Here is an 18,042-nt window from a genome sequence, read left to right as displayed (position 1 = left end):
GGGGGACTATATCTACAGGGCTGGGCTATATACAGGGGAACTATATCTACAGGGCTGGGCTATATACAGGGGGACTATATCTACAGGGCTGGGCTATATACAGGGGGACTATATCTACAGGGCTGGGCTATATACAGGGGGACTATATCTACAGGGGGACTATATCTACAGGGGGACTATATCTGCTGGGCTATATACAGGGGGACTATATCTACAGGGGGGCTATATACAGGGGAACTATATCTACAGGGCTGGGCTATATACAGGGGACTAGATCTACAGGGGGGCTATATCTACAGGGGGGCTATATCTACAGGGGGGCTATATCTACAGGGGGGCTATATACTGGAGTGGGCTGTCTATAGAGCACCATATACAGGGGTGGGCTATATAGTATATAGCCCCCTGTAGATATAGCCCACCCCTGTATATTGTGCTCCATAGATATAGCCCCCTGTAGATAGATATAGCCCCCTGTAGAGAGAGAGAGCCCAGCCCCCTGTAGAGAGAGAGCCCAGCCCTCTAGAGAGAGAGAGCCCAGCCCTCTAGAGAGAGAGAGCCCAGCCCTCTAGAGAGAGAGAGCCCAGCCCTCTAGAGAGAGAGAGCCCAGCCCTCTAGAGAGAGAGAGCCCAGCCCTCTAGAGAGAGAGAGCCCAGCCCTCTAGAGAGAGAGAGCCCAGCCCTCTAGAGAGAGAGAGCCCAGCCCTCTAGAGAGAGAGAGCCCAGCCCTCTAGAGAGAGAGAGCCCAGCCCTCTAGAGAGAGAGAGCCCAGCCCTCTAGAGAGAGAGAGCCCAGCCCTCTAGAGAGAGAGAGCCCAGCCCTCTAGAGAGAGAGAGCCCAGCCCTCGAGAGAGAGAGCCCAGCCCTCGAGAGAGAGAGCCCAGCCCTCTAGAGAGAGAGAGCCCAGCCCTCTAGAGAGAGAGAGCCCAGCCCTCTAGAGAGAGAGAGCCCAGCCCTCTAGAGAGAGAGAGCCCAGCCCTCTAGAGAGAGAGAGCCCAGCCCTCTAGAGAGAGAGAGCCCAGCCCTCTAGAGAGAGAGAGCCCAGCCCTCTAGAGAGAGAGAGCCCAGCCCTCTAGAGAGAGAGAGCCCAGCCCTCTAGAGAGAGAGAGCCCAGCCCTCTAGAGAGAGAGAGCCCAGCCCTCTAGAGAGAGAGAGCCCAGCCCTCTAGAGAGAGAGCCCAGCCCTCTAGAGAGAGAGAGCCCAGCCCTCTAGAGAGAGAGAGCCCAGCCCTCTAGAGAGAGAGAGCCCAGCCCTCTAGATAGTATCCCACAAATGGCTCCCCCTATATTGCTCCACAGAAAGCCCACCCCTGTATATAGCCCCCTTGTACATATAGTCCACCCCTGTATATAGTGCTCCACAGATAGCCCACCCTTGTATATAGTATATACAGGGGTGGGCTATCTGTGAAACACTATATACAGGGGTGGACTATATGTGGAGCAGTATATACAGGGGTGGGCTATATCTACAGGGGGGCTACATACATGGTTGGGCTATCTGTGGAGCACTATAGGGGGAGTTATTTGTGGGACACTATATACAGGGGTGGTCTATATGGGGGCACTTATCTACAGGGGGCACTATCTACAGGGGTCTCTATGGCAGACACTATCTACAGGGGGCACAGTGTGTGTGTGTGTGGGACACGGTGTATGGTGCTATTATAATTAGAGGTGCAGTGTATGGTGCTATTATATTTAGGGGGGTAGTGTGTGGTATAATGATAACTTTATATTTATTTATAGGTGCAGAAATGTTGGAAAAGTGAGAAGCTGAAGACATGTGAGCGGCAAACTGCAGAAATGGACCGGGAGAAGTCATCATAGAGGTCTGGACCAGATGGAGAAAAAGAACTAGAATCTGAGACGTCACCGGTGAGTCACTTAATGTAAATGTTCACTCTGCCTCTAATCAGTAATGTAGTCACTGTATGATCTGCAGCGAGATGATGGTGGTATGATAATGATAGGATTTATTTTTTGTGAAACGGCATCTCCCAGCATATCCTTACCATTGTTCGGGCCATGCTGGGAGCTGTAGTTTTACGCCGTACAAACCTATACGGCAGGGGTTGCACTAAATGGAGCTGTATTTGTGCTGGTGCTGTATATATGTACTGAGCTTGGTTCTGGTGTTGTATATAGAACCATATTGCTTGTGAAATGTACAAATAATTTTATGCTCGCGTTGCATAAAAAGAAATAGCCCCGAGTAGCCCCGTGAACCCCTGAGGACGCTACATACGTAGCGAAACATGTCGGGGGGGGGGGGCTCTTTTCATTATTTTAACGCATGCTGGAATTGGGGCATCTCTACTTAAGAATTTACAATCTAATTATTTATGAGGCCTCCGTCGATATCGGTGACTTCCTGTATCTGCATTCACAGACGGCAGGAATACATGCACATTGTTACAGCCACTAACGGCTACTGACCCCATCCATGCATAGAAAATGTTAACTATTTATGTTGGTTTTGTCTGTATGTTCGCTTGCTGGAATAGCATAATAAAGATTATAATTTAAAAATTTAACTGTTCTATTGGTAGCTGGGAAATAAGGCTTCCTTGCCTCTGGCACCCGTTTTTCAACATAAAAAGAAATGACACGTCGATTGGTAAAGAAAACAAACACGGCGAGGGGGAAGGAGATGTCGGGAAAGAGGTTGGGGGGGGGGGGGCGCCAAACTGAATCTTTGCCCCGGGTGCTGGAGAACCTAGCTACGCCTCTGCATAACAAGAGAATTAACTATGTTGGATGTTTCTTTCGGTAAATTATTTTTTCTTCTACCTGGGGGCTGAGGGAGTAGGTGGTGTCCTACATTCATTGGGGACATTATGGGTAACCGGAATGTTGATGGAGGCCAAGACCCAGGGTCATTGAGCAGCTTAAGACCGGTGTGTTATACTTTGTAGTAAAGGGAATGGTCATCTAATGTCTTAAGAGGATCCCGAGGGTTCAAATCAAGGGCGTACAGATCATAGAGGAAGACTGGTATGGTGCCCTAGGAGAGATGGCCCCTTCTAGGTTGGTTCCATCCTTTTTGGTACTGGGTGGTGAGAACATCTGATGGATTCCCCTCTCTAGATTGGGATGGGGAACTGCCTCATGGTTCATGGAAAAGGAAACAAATACTTCCGTCCTGGGTGGCAAATCTTCGTACCATAACAGGGTGCCCGATTTGATCATGACTATGGGGCCCCCAGTCTTCTACGTCTGCACTGGATCAAACAAATGTTCATCCAACTAATTACTACAAATTTTTTTTTTACACTAAAATCTGGCTTTAATTGGTTGGCATAAAAGCATTTGGAGGATTTTAAAACAGCAAATTTCTAAAACATAATACTTCAAAAAGTTCAAAACCACCTTATGCTAATTATAGACATTAAATAAGTTTTACCACAATCAATATTACCCATCCTCAGGATAGGTGATAAATGTCTGTTCAGTGGGGGTCTGGTCACCGATCACGAGAGCGGGCTTACCTTGCCAATCCTGGCAGCCCGCACTTCCGCTCCATTCCTATGGGGCTTCCAGGAACGGCAAGGTAAGCCTATTTCCGTAATCGATTGGGGTCCCAGTGGTCGGACCTCCACCGATTAGATATTTATCGCCTATCCTGTGGCTAGGTGATAAATAACGATTATGGGAAAACACCTTTAACACTATGGAAGGAAGCCATTGGAGTAAGTAGTAGTAGTAGTGCTTTGGGTGTCATTTTGGTAGGGGGGAGGTGCATTTCCCATTAAGAAAAAAAGCAAACAAACATTGTGTTATAGCTACAATTGAACTTTTGACATTTTAATTTTGCAAAAAAAAAAATCCAAAAAGTTACATGGCCCATAAAAACAAAACCGAAACATCAACATATTCTTGCTCGAGATAAATGAGAAGATGTTGTAGACACTTGCAGAATAAGAACTCCCCGTCACCCATTGATAGCATTACGGGATACGTTGGTTTTCAGGCTCATCCACATTCTGCTCATCGCCCAATTTACCACTTTTATTTCACATTACTGCTTTTGCGTAGCTTGTAAAAGTTCTTCCCGAGGTTACTACGGCAACCCTTTTACGAACACAAATTTACATTAAGGATACAAAATTACAGACCACAAAAATAAACGCAATCTCATCCATTTCATTGTTTGCGGTCGTAAAAATAAATACAGTCCTTAGTGCCGTAATTACAACTATCACCATAGAATCTAATTCTAGATTATTCCATATAACAGGCAGTCAATTACGGTTCAATCATCGCCCATAAATCACAAGGCTGAACTGGCGGGTATTATGCTGCTGGTCAAGCATGGTTGACTATCGTAATCGAGCCTGTCCAATGCAAATTTTACTTCTAGTGAAACATTTTAAGCCAACAAACAATTTATGGTGGCAAGTAGAAGATAAAAAGGGTCACAATTATGGACCCCCGAGTACATATGCCAAGAAATGGGCCAAAAAGTGCCCCCTTTAAATCGGCATCGAAAGTAGCAGACCAACGGGAAAACTTTTTATGGAGTTTTTCCACGATCTAGTTAGCGATTCTCCACGTGGTTGACTTACCTTAAGTGGCCAACGTTGTAATGTCTGCTGGCTCCATCTGTGGACCGGACGACCTTGATCGTGAACTGAGGTTGGAGTTGTCTCAGTTCCAGAAGGACAACAGCCAAGTAGTGAACAAAGAGAAGAGCATCCACAAGTGAGACGGCATACTGTACTATCCCCTGGTAATTCCTCTCCGCCGTGGTCAAGATACGGACTGCATAAAAAAGCCAGTATGACACCACCAGCAAAAATATGAGGACCATGATAAGTGCCCGGAAGACAAAAACCCGAGGGAAGAAAGCTTTGGGGCGACGGAAGAAAAGCGCCCAGCTGCCAACAAGAAGGATGAGGAGTTTGAAGGCCACGGAGATAAATAGACCCTCACAAGGCGTACCACAGGCTTCCAGATCCCACGGTAAAATTTTGGGCAACAGCATAAAGGCTATAGGGGTCAGGAACGAGATGAATGCTAAAGCTCCGCCAATTATGACCCCAAAGTGCCGGGAGCAGTCCAGGTTGGCACTGTCCTCCATGTCTTTAGTGATACGTGTAATGTCATCGTGGGATATGCTGTGTTCGGAAGTCCCAGTGACCACGGTTGTGGTTTCACCCCAATTGTCATCCTGGGAAAAAGATAAAAAACAGGAGGTTGTAGTAAAAATAAATAAATACAGTTTTACCATGAAATTACAAAAAAAACTAATTTATATTCAAAAATTAAAATTTCAACAAATTCTTTGGGCAAATTTTGAATTTGCAGTTTAGTTAAGTTTTCTGTAATTGGATTTAGATTTTTAATTCTGTATTGTACTTAAAACAACCTAATTTGTCAGAAATGAAAGGGACTGAACATGTCTTATCCTGTCAATTGGAAGGGCGGCCGATTACACAACATTGAGTGATCTCATTGTGGAGGGAGCTTGGATTAATCTTGGTAAAACTATTCTCGCCTTCACTGGCTCCAGTCCTTAGTCTACGCCTTTTTATATATTATATGACGTTATCCCAGTCTGTAAAACATAATACTTTTCAAAAAGTTACGAGATCTTTTTGAGGTCGACACTGGTAAAATTTGAAAAACAAAGAATTACCAAAATTGCCGAATTCATATATTGCTTATGTTTAGCTATAGGCTCTGTTCTTATTTGCGCTAGAGGCGGTCAGATTTGACGGGAGGTATAGTGCTGCATTCTTCCTGTCAAAATGACAGACACCATGACGGGTGCACCTCAAAGGGGTCAGTGGGGCTCCAGCGGCATCCGTCGTATGACTGAACCGGCAGAGCCTCGGGTTTTCCCATTTGAACGGAAGCCACTTTGCAAATGTGAACATAGCCACGTCATTGATTGGCGTAAAGTTGCACCACAAGGTTCACCTTCCCATTGGGGTATGTGGAAGATATAGGGAACGTCGGGCCTTATGCTGGATGGTGTAATGCCATATAGTGTACAAATAACCATACAGTGCATACAGTATGATGCCTTCATAAAACTTCCATGTAGCTGCTCAAATAACGTTATATAGTGAAAAAATAATATACTATACAGTAAATAATGCTACCATATAGTAACACCAGCATATAGCGACCAAATAAAAGCTCCATACACAAAGTAAACTAATAACACCGCTATACAATGCGTAAAAAAAAAAATACTACTATACGATATTACGATTTGTGCATCGGCTGCTGAGTCGTCTGCGGCGCCCCCTACAGCAGAAATTGCGTGAACTCCTAAGGGTGATCCTGCTTTTGTCCCTTTAAAAATCAAAAGGTAACGAAGAGCTTAGACAAGTAAATTTGTATAGAGGGGCCGGATAATGTAGTTCCCACAGAAAGGCTCACGGCTTTAGCACATTGTATCTTCCTGCCCTTGACACGGCCGGGAAACCATGACATCACCACTGGCCAATAGCAAAATCCTGACAATTACCCTGTGCACTGAGATACGACTTGGGATCAGCTCATTAACTCTCCCTGGCAACCGTCCAGAGAGGTACATGTCCGGGGCACATCTCGCTTACACACCCAGTTGCCTGTTAATATTAACCCTGCAGTGTGACGGCTTTTAGGATGGTGACTGGAAGTAGATAAATGGTGCAAAAAAAAAAAAAAATAATCAATAAACCCTTCTGCTAATTACCTCTGCAAACACTCATGGAAAATAATTAGCCACAAGGGCTGGCAGGCGTTAGAAGTTGTTGCAATGCTCTGTAGGGTGGGATGTCGTTATACTACTAAGCATAAAAAAATTTTACCCAAATTTTATGTAGGAAGTGAATGGGTTAAGAAGTTGTTTGCCATCGTAAATGGAAAATCCCACGATGGAAAAAATGTTTTTTTTAGTATTGAACGAGCACGGCCATCATGAGAAAAGCAAAACTGGAAAATGTACCGGAGGGTGTGTAGGATCTACATTTCCCATATTAACAAAAAGGGAGAAAAAAAATAAAATAAAAAAAAAAAAAACTTTACAAAAATTTTATAGAAAAAAAAAAAAAAAAAAAAACTAAAAATGTTACCCTTTCTTCTCCTCTTGTGGACTCATTATCTAATAAAGGTTCTCCAGGAGCTTGTATAGTGACGGATTTATCTCCCCGACTGCTGCCGTCCCGGCTTTTAGATCGATGTCTTTCCCTTCGATCCCTACAAAAATTTTTTATTAAAACAAAAACGTAAGAGACACAGTAAAATTGTCATTCTTTACAAAACCCATTTTCGCATACCCCGTTAGGGAACTCTGAGTGAACAGAGGAGGATACAGTTTTCAGGACCCTCATATACGAGCCAAAGCGGAGAGTAGATAAAGAGAGCGGTCCCACGCTCTGGAGGATCCGGCAGGTTCACACATTACATTGTTTTCAATGAGAACTGTGCAATACTTCTTTTCCCCTGTGGTAGCGCTGCAGGGAAACGGATCACTTAATGCCGGGTTCTTTGACCAATCACAGCTGAAAGTTCGGGTACACAGTAATGGGACACCCTGTGATCAGTTTATCTTCAGGGGACACTTCTAGCACAAAAACGGCTATGAAAGAGTGGACAACCCGTATAGAGAATATTTTTAGGTACACTTTTGCCATGTTGCGGCCAGTGGGTTGTAGGTCATACCTTCTCCTTGAGAGCATTGGATGGCATGTGTAAGCTTAATGGGTGCCAAGCAATGGCACCATAACGCAACCATACAACCAATGAAATGGAGTGATCTCAGTTGTCCAGTTGCTTAGTGAGCATTATAAGGTTTCAGTACTACCAAAATGGGTAGCCCTATGAGGGTCTTGAGGTGCGAAGTGGTCCCAGACTAAAATAAGCCCACTTTGGGTTAAAGCTGGAACCAGCCATTTTCATGGCCAATCTCGAGACCAATTCCTAGCGTCTAGAAACAAAATTATGGGTTCATCTCAGAAAATGTCAACTTTATGAAGATCAGCTAATGGAGGCATTTGACATATTTATATATCCCAAGATTATAAGTCCTGGACAGAACGTCCTTTCTTACCTGTGTTTGCGTGAACTTCGGGATTGCCCGGATTTATACGAGTACCCAGAATATTGGGACTCGTTGTCCATGTTTTCAGAGAAACGGCCTTTGTGGCGATCCACGTTTACGGATTTCAGTTTCCCTGAACCTGGAACCGCAGCCAACACCGCTGCCGCCTCTTTCAGCACAGGCTTTTTCAGGCCAAAAGGCGCCGTCAGAAAATCGACTTTCACCTTGAGGGACTCTATTTTGATTGCCTGTCTTGCTCCGTCTCATAGGAAAAATAAGAAGACCTAACATAAAAAGAAAACCAAGAAGAAAAAAAAATAAATTATTGCATGAACTAAAAACAATCCACCATATTGTAGCAACATCTTAGTTTTCCCATGTAGCTCTTTTCATAGAGATCTGCTAGGATTGCTTCAGGAACCAGTTGAGTTTTTTGGTGGCCTATCAATGAGAACTTTAATAATAGGGACCAGTAGAAAACCATCCAAAAAATAAGGCCTCAATAAAAAAATGTGTAGGGTGTCGTATTAGCTGCCTGGATCCTGGTATTGTCCAGCCTTGACTTATGAAAGACCCTGAGCCCCCTGAAGATTCAGGTATTTTACAAAGTGCCACCTTAGTTTTAGGAATTGTCAGAAGCCCCAATTCTTGGAACCACACCAGATAAAGTGGTCTACAGTATGTCAAATGTAGGTGGAAATCCCCTTTAACAGAAGGCCTTTACCCAGTATCAGACTGGAGTTCCTTGGGCCTAAGAGGATTTTGATGGTCCACCCTCCATATAAATATACAGAACATGTACATGTCTACTTGTAGTGGCATCAGAAACTTTTTAGATACCATCGAACATGCCGGACATATCATGAATAATAGATAATGCTGGCCATACGATCCTTTGGCGGACAGCGATCCCTCCCAACCACATGCCGCTTGGCAAGGATGCATGTGTTACCATTAGAGAGGGGACTGGCAGCAGCTTATCTACTTGCAAACAAGAGGATCGGGCACGTTGGAATCCAACATGCCTGAACCTTTTCACTCCCCCGGCATTCGCCGTCGGGGGGGAGAGTCAGAACACCGCCATACAAATTAGAAGGAAGGCCAGAGCCGGCGGGTTCGGACAACATATATCTAATGTATATGGCCACCTCAACAGGTCATGGAAGACATCGAAGAACCACTAAAAGTTGACAGGGTTTCACCCTGTCCTAAAAAAGGGAAGGTACATGTCGGAGTCTGTCGGGTTACACCCAATTCTGTATAAATGTGACATCAGGTAATCAAGAAGAACTTCAAACAGGAAGGTGGGAACGAACCCGGAGCCCACCACCGGTAAAACCCGTCCTCAGTTAGGAGACTTGTCTGTCATCCTGAGCCAACAAGCGAAAACTCATTATGTTATTTGCCAAATCAACCCCCCCGGCGCAACTTTCTGTTTAAGTTTCTGGGACTCTCAGCACTTTGTTTACCTTGAACATCCGGCTTTCTCTAAAAAAAAAAAAAATCTGACCTAATTGGGTAATGTAAACAGATGCAGTGATCTGTGTTTCCTCATACTTAAGTCATAGTAAATAATCTATGACAGAGCTAAGCGGAGTTCTCCCATTTGGAGAGGTGGCAGCCATTTTGTATAAAAAAAATAAAATAAGTAGTAATATCACTTCAAAAGGGAAACCCATTAGTAAAAAGAAGCAATCAAGTCCTACTCTACCCATCGAGCTTCGAAGACACTAATGTAGGTTGAGGGGGTCGAAGGAACTATGGGAAAACTAGGCAGATTGGTGTAAGTATATAAGACATGAACTATTCACGACCAACTGCATTAGTCCACATTTCTCGAACATGCCCAGTAAACTTTACAACAAGATTTCCATAGATCCCGATCGATCGTCTCAACAGCAGGTCTATTTTTTTACCACCACAACCCTCAGATATATTGACTAAATTATCTACAGGAAAGCGGAAACTGTTGAGGTCACCAATACGCTTTAGATCGTGATCTGCCGAACGCAAGTTATTTCTCCCGACTCCGCTTATTTACATGGCGGCAACTAATCTCCCATGGGAATAAAGGACAATCCTACATCCCCGAACCTTCTCTCTGCCAAGATGTGCCGTCGTATTAGAGCCGGGAGACCCCGTACACAGAAGAGTCGGCTGGACCTGCCAAATTCAGCCAACTTTGATGTAATGCGTATGGGCGTCTTTCAAAAATATGTGACCAACGCACTCACTAGACCGTAGCGAAATAAGGAAATTAATACAAATTTACTGGCAAAGTTACGAATATTTTTTAAATTTTCTGTTTTTTTAGGTCTAGAATATTCCACAGAACTAGGAAATGCCTGCATTTCCCTCTGTTTACAAATTGGTAGGAATAATTAATGAGGATAAATGAATTAAAGATGCAGAACGTGTGAGAAACAGTTGGCGATAATTTTCTTGTTGAATTCATTTGACAGTCAATAAAGACGAATAATTTAGAAGACAATTCATTTGAAAACTATAAATATTCATTGAGCAAATATGAACATTTTTGCGGAAAAGCCCCATAAATTAATCACAATTTTTCTTTGCCGAAAACATTATTTTACTGGTATACAAAAATGGCAAACCTTTTATCATCAGGTCGACTAGAAGAGGTTCCTACAAATACTCATAATCTGGTACCTCTCTTGGCTCCTTATGGTTGGGTAGATCCATAGTCATACGGAGCCAACACGGTGAGCCCTCCCAAAATTTCTACATGGTGGCAACACGGAGAATGCAAAAAAAGGAATACGGTCCAATATAGAAGAATTAATGTTACATCTCAGTGGTTAAGAAACACTTGACTGAGTCCTTATCACCTCCGGATAAATCCCGAATTCTTAAAGAACAAAGCAGCGGTTAGTGGGGTCCATCACTACAGAAGAAGCCAGGGGTCAACAGCTGCTCCATAGTGAAGGGTTTATGTCAAGTGTCCGTCCACTCTATACACAATGAAAGACAAATTTCATATTCTCTTCACATTTGGAAGAGATTTCTATTTGGCTCATTGTAGCCCACTGTGAACTGAAAAGAAGAGGGGAGGAAGGGAAGACAACTCTTCGGAGCACATTCTAAGCCTCAGAAAAGTTGTCACTGGTGGTCACTGAGAAATGTAGCATAATACTGCCCCCTATGTACAAGAATATAACTACTATAATACTGCCCCCTATGTACAAGAATATAACTACTATAATACTGCCTCCTATATACAAGAATATAACTACTATAATACTGCCCCTATATACAAGAATATAACTACTATAATACTGCCCCCTATATACAAGAATATAACTACTATAATACTGCCCCTATATACAAGAATATAACTACTACAATACTGCTCCCTATATACAAGAATATAACTACTATATTACTGCCCCCTATATACAAGAATATAACTACTATAATATTGCCCCTATATACAAGAATATAACTACTATAATACTGCCCCTATATACAAGAATATAACTACTATATTACTGCCCCCTATATACAAGAATATAACTACTATAATACTGCCCCTATATACAAGAATATAACTACTATAATACTGCCCCTATATACAAGAATATAACTACTATAATACTGCCCCCTATATACAAAAATATAACTACTATAATACTGCCCCTATATACAAGAATATAACTACTATAATACTGCTCCTATATACAAGAATATAACTACTATAATACTGCTCCTATATACAAGAATATAACTACTATAATACTGCCCCTATATACAAGAATATAACTACTATAATACTGCCTCCTATATACAAGAATATAACTACTATAATACTCCCCCTATATACAAGAATATAACTACTATAATACTGCCCCCTATATACAAGAATATAACTACTATACTACTGCCTCCTATATACAAGAACATATCTACTATAATACTGCTCCTATATACAAGAATATAACTACTATAATACTCCCCCTATATACAAGAATATAACTACTATAATACTGCCCCTATATACAATATAACTACTATAATACTGCTCCTATATACAAGAATATAACTACTATAATACTGCCTCCTATATACAAGAATATAACTACTATAATACTGCTCCCTATATACAAGAATATAACTACTATAATACTGCTCCTATATACAAGAATATAACTACTATAATACTGCTCCCTATATACAAGAATATAACTACTATAATACTGCCCCTATATACAATATAACTACTATAATACTGCTCCCTATATACAAGAATATAACTACTATAATACTGCTCCTATATACAAGAATATAACTACTATAATACTGCTCCCTATATACAAGAATATAACTACTATAATACTGCCCTCTATACACAAGAATATAACTACTATAATACATCCCCCTACATACAATATAACTACTATAATACTGCTCCTTATATACAAGAATATAATTACTATAATACTGCCCCCTATATACAAGAATATAACTACTATAATACTGCTCCCTATGTACAAGAATATAACGAAGATAATACTGCCCCCTATATACAAGAATATAACTCCTACAATACTGCCCCCTATATACAAGAATATAACTACTATACTACTGCCTCCTATATACAAGAATATAACTACTATACTACTGCCTCCTATATACAAGAACATATCTACTATAATACTGCCGCTATATACAAGAATATAACTACTATAATACTGCTCCCTATATACAGGAATATAACTACTATAATACTGCCCCCTATATACAAGAATACTACTATAATACTGCCCCCCATGTACAAGAATATAACTACTATAATACTGCCCCCCATGTACAAGAATATAACTACTATAATACTGCCCCCTATATACAAGAATATAACTACTATAATACTGCTCCTATATACAAGAATATAACTACTATAATACTGCCTCCTATATACAAGAATATAACTACTATAATACTGCTCCCTATATACAAGAATATAACTACTATAATACTGCTCCTATATACAATATAACTACTATAATACTGCTCCCTATATACAAGAATATAACTACTATAATACTGCTCCTATATACAAGAATATAACTACTACAATACTGCCCCTATGTACAAGAATTTAACTACTATACTACTGCCTCCTATATACAAGAACATATCTACTATAATACTGCCCCTATATACAATATAACTACTATAATACTGCCCTCTATACACAAGAATATAACTACTATAATACTGCCCCCTCTATACAAGAATATAACTACTATAATGCTGCTCCTATATACAAGAATATAACTACTATAATACTGCCCACTATATACAAGAATAGAACTACTACAATACTGCCCCTATGTACAAGAATTTAACTACTATACTACTGCCTCCTATATACAAGAACATATCTACTATAATACTGCTCCTATATACAAGAATATAACTACTATAATACTGCTCCCTATATACAATATAATTACTATAATACTGCCCCCTATATACAAGAATATATATACTATAATACTGCCCCCTATATACAATATAACTACTATAATACTGCCCTCTATACACAAGAATATAACTACTATAATACTGCCCCCTATATACAAGAATATAACTACTACTATAATACTGCCCCTTATATACAAGAATATAACTACTGTAATACTGCTCCCTATGTACAAGAATATAACTAAGATAATACTGCCCCCTATATACAAGAATATGATTACTATAATACTGCCCCCTATGTACAAGAATATAACTACTATACTACTACTGCCTCCTATATACAAGAACATATCTACTATAATACTGCCGCTATATACAAGAATATAACTATATTCTTGTATATAGGAGCAGTAGTATAGTAGTTATATTCTTGTATATAGGGAGCAGTATTATAGTAACTACTATACTACTGCTCCTATATACAAGAATATAGAACTACTATAATACTGCCCCCTATATACAAGAATACTACTATAATACTGCCCCCTATATACACAATATAACTACTATAATACTGCTCCTATATACAAGAATATAACTACTACAATACTGCCCCTATGTACAAGAACATATCTACTATAATACTGCCCCCTATATACAATATAACTACTATAATACTTCTCCTATATACAAGAATATAACTACTATAATACTGCCCCTATGTACAAGAATATAACTACTATAATACTGCCCCTATATACAAGAATATAACTACTATAATACTGCCCCCTATATACAAGAATATAACTACTATAATACTGCCCCTATATACAAGAATATAACTACTATAATACTGCCCCTATATACAAGAATATAACTACTATAATACTGCCCCTATATACAAGAATATAACTACTATAATACTGCTCCTATATACAAGAATATAACTACTATAATACTGCTCCTATATACAAGAATATAACTGCTATAATACTGCCCCTATATACACAATATAACTACTATAATACTGCTCCTATATACAAGAATATAACTACTACAATACTGCCCCTATGTACAAGAACATATCTACTATAATACTGCCCCCTATATACAATATAACTACTATAATACTTCTCCTATATACAAGAATATAACTACTATAATACTGCCCCTATGTACAAGAATATAACTACTATAATACTGCCCCTATATACAAGAATATAACTACTATAATACTGCCCCCTATATACAAGAATATAACTACTATAATACTGCCCCTATATACAAGAATATAACTACTATAATACTGCCCCTATATACAAGAATATAACTACTATAATACTGCCCCTATATACAAGAATATAACTACTATAATACTGCCCCTATATACAAGAATATAACTACTATAATACTGCTCCTATATACAAGAATATAACTGCTATAATACTGCCCCTATATACAAGAATATAACTACTATAATACTGCCCCCTATATACAGGAATATAACTACTATAATACTGCCCCTATATACAAGAATATAACTACTATAATACTGCCTCCTATATACAAGAATATAACTACTATAATACTGCTCCTATATACAAGAATATGACTACTATAATACTGCCCCCTATATACAAGAATATATCTACTATAATACTGCTCCTATATACAAGAATATAACTACTATAATACTGCTCCTATATACAAGAATATAACTACTATAATACTGCCCCCTATATACAAGAATATAACACTATAATACTGCCCCTATATACAGGAATATAACTACTATAATACTGCTCCTATATACAAGAATATAACTACTATAATACTGCCCCTATATACAAGAATATAACTACTATAATACTGCCCCCTATCTACAGGAATATAACTACTATAATACTGCTCCTATATACAAGACTATAACTACTACAGCGTTGTGTCATGATGTTTCATGAATAGGGGGGGGGGGGGTTTGTGTACTTTGTATAGTTTTATCATAGAGGCTTTCTTACGGGTTATTTGTGTTGTGGGGAGGTTTCCCTGAAGACAGATCAGATATGACTATAACGGCAGCTACGAACAAGGACAAAACCGGGAAAGCATCAAACAGAATGAACCAAGAGAGTCTTCAGTGTGGTCAATAGGTGCTGGATACGGTTACGACAGATAATTAAACTATTGTTCTCTGCCCGGTGCCACATCAAAAAGGAGATGAATGAAAAGCAATGCAATAACATAGGACTAAAAAAAATAAAAAGCCATTGTCCAGGATTAGAAAAACATGGCTGCTTACTTCTCATAACAGCGCCACAACTGCCCATGTCTAGCATTGCAGCTCAGCTCTGCTTAAGTTAATGAAGCGGACCTGCAATACCACACATCACCCAGGGACATGTGTGGCGCTGTTTTTGAAAGAAGTTTTACTTCTGTAAAACAGTTTGTGCCAGAGATATGGATATTCCTCAAAATTAAATCGCATGTGAACGCAACAGCAGAAGTGCCAGTCAAGCAGATTTCCAAGAAGGTGATCAAAAACCCATGATTTTCACCTAGGATCATTAAAAGGGTTGACCCATTTGGGATCTGTTTTAATTTACCAGTAAGACCTACGTCAGGCAAAGCTTCAGCGTCTTGAGGACCACCGGCTTCTATGTATGGTCCATTTTGTCACTCTTTTTTGGTGGCCTTCTAGTAGCTGTTTTTGTGTGGCATGGTCTCATACCACTGGGTCCTTTTTCAAATCAGCAGTCAGAGCCACTGGTGGTACAGGTGCTGGATTTTAGACTACCTCCGACTCCAACAGGCAATGCAGACAAGCCGGAGTCACCGGTCAAAGCTTTGGCCAATAGGAGCAGAGCTAAATAATAGCCAATCAGGTAACACAAAAAAAAACATTACAGCTAAGTATTACCCATAGGTTCTTCATTCGATATAATTCTGAACGTCCCCAGGGTTTATGGACTTGGCTAGTGATGTGGCTCTTATGAACCTCCCCATCAACTCCACATGCCCCAATTGGGCATTTACAAAAATTTCTTTAACCCAAAAAAAACCTATTTTTTCATAACTTAACTTATTATCAGCCAATTAAAAAGCGGTATTTTATTTATGGACATTGAATAACATCGTACATGACATTCTGCTCCGTGCACCGCAACAACGGCTCGGCGACGATATAACCAGGCTTGGTGACCATAGAAACACGAATGGAAAAAAAAAAAGACAGATCCAATCATGTCCTGCTTCCAGTCACTGGTTTTGGATGGACAGGGTCAGGATACTGCAGTCAGTGAAGGCTTTTGTCCCGAAATACCAGATTTTTTTGCATCTATTACCATGGAAACCTAAAAAGGCCCAGTCTCCATGCACTTCCCCCATCCCCCTACATGCACCCCTCTGGTTTCCTAGGTAATGGTTACCAGGCCTAGAAGCATTCTCCCTGCATGGAGAGAAGCAGGGTGGAGAAATTGGAAGGAAGGGTGTAGGGTGAGCAAAGACCGAAACTAGACCGTGGAAAAAAAAAAATTGCTTCATTTTGTAACTCTTTTTCCATTGTTCTGAAAAGGGATCCAATTTCTCCAGGGAGACGACCGTGAAAAAGTCTCGAGACAAAAGAAAATCTTTACGGCATCCCGGGGCCAACAATACCCAGAGGAGTAGACTAGTGTGCAAAAACATTGTAATGCTTTATAGACTCCAGGCAAATGTCGAAATGTGGCATCGAGCGCTCATATTCCCGTTCCTGGGGTAGTAGGAAAGCTGGAACAAAAGGTCGAAGGGACCATGGGAATATAAAGCCGCCACCTAGGCGTGATTAGTTATGCAACAGCATGCAAAAACATTGTTTGTGGGTGGGATTACCGCTTGAAAGGTGGTGAAAGGGGAATTTCCTTTTCTCGAATTAAGCCGAAACCATGTAATACAACTACCGTCAAAATTCGGTCCCTGATAGTCCAGACTGTGGCTACAATGTTTACATTGCCAGTTGCCACATCAGTACAGGCTGCTATAGGGAAAAAAGAAAGACATGGTTCGACATGAGAACAACTTTCAAGGGCCAATTTTAGACAGTAAATATAATACACTTTGAGCTTTATAGCCCCCTCCTGATGTTAGGGTGGATTCACCATCTACCCTCCTCAAATTTATAGCCAGTTACCTAAAATAGGGAGGAAAGTGTAATATTAAATTTTACCAAGAGAGTCCGATAGGTTGCTACAGACGAACGCAAAAACAATACACAAAAATCTTTGCATGTTGGGCCTTTGATTTTCTTTTCTAAGATGGGGAGGGGAGGCGTTTACAGACCAACATCAAAAAGGTCTAAGAAACCTATAAGCACATTAATGTTGGGAAGAAATGACCATGAAGTGGACTACATAGAGTTAGGCCTCATTTACACGAGCGTGTGCGTTTTGCGCGCGCAAAAAACGCTGCGTTTTGCGCGCGCAAAAGGCACTTGGCAGCTCCGTGTGTCATCCGTGTATGATGCGCGGCTGCGTGATTTTCGCGCAGCCGCCATCATAGAGATGAGGCTAGTCGACGCCCGTCACTGT

General features: G+C 40.5%; 1 protein-coding gene across 1 annotated transcript in view; it reads right to left on the bottom strand.

Annotated features, from left to right (window-relative positions):
- Positions 1–18,042, bottom strand: part of VANGL2 (VANGL planar cell polarity protein 2) — a 65,959-nt gene that overhangs the window by 8,823 nt on the left and 39,094 nt on the right. Inside the window, exons 3-5 of the mRNA XM_075844596.1 lie at positions 8,045–8,319; positions 7,068–7,191; positions 4,566–5,170 (exon numbers count right to left, since the gene is read on the bottom strand). Coding sequence (XP_075700711.1) covers positions 4,566–5,170; positions 7,068–7,191; positions 8,045–8,115 — 800 coding nt within the window. The 5' untranslated portion in view covers positions 8,116–8,319. The remainder of the gene's footprint in view (positions 1–4,565; positions 5,171–7,067; positions 7,192–8,044; positions 8,320–18,042) is intronic.

The sequence above is a fragment of the Rhinoderma darwinii genome, chromosome 12 (assembly GCF_050947455.1).
Source record: "Rhinoderma darwinii isolate aRhiDar2 chromosome 12, aRhiDar2.hap1, whole genome shotgun sequence".
Lineage (NCBI taxonomy): Eukaryota > Metazoa > Chordata > Amphibia > Anura > Rhinodermatidae > Rhinoderma > Rhinoderma darwinii.
Note: the sequence above shows the minus strand (reverse complement) of the source record. Positions and strands in the feature narration are given on the sequence as shown.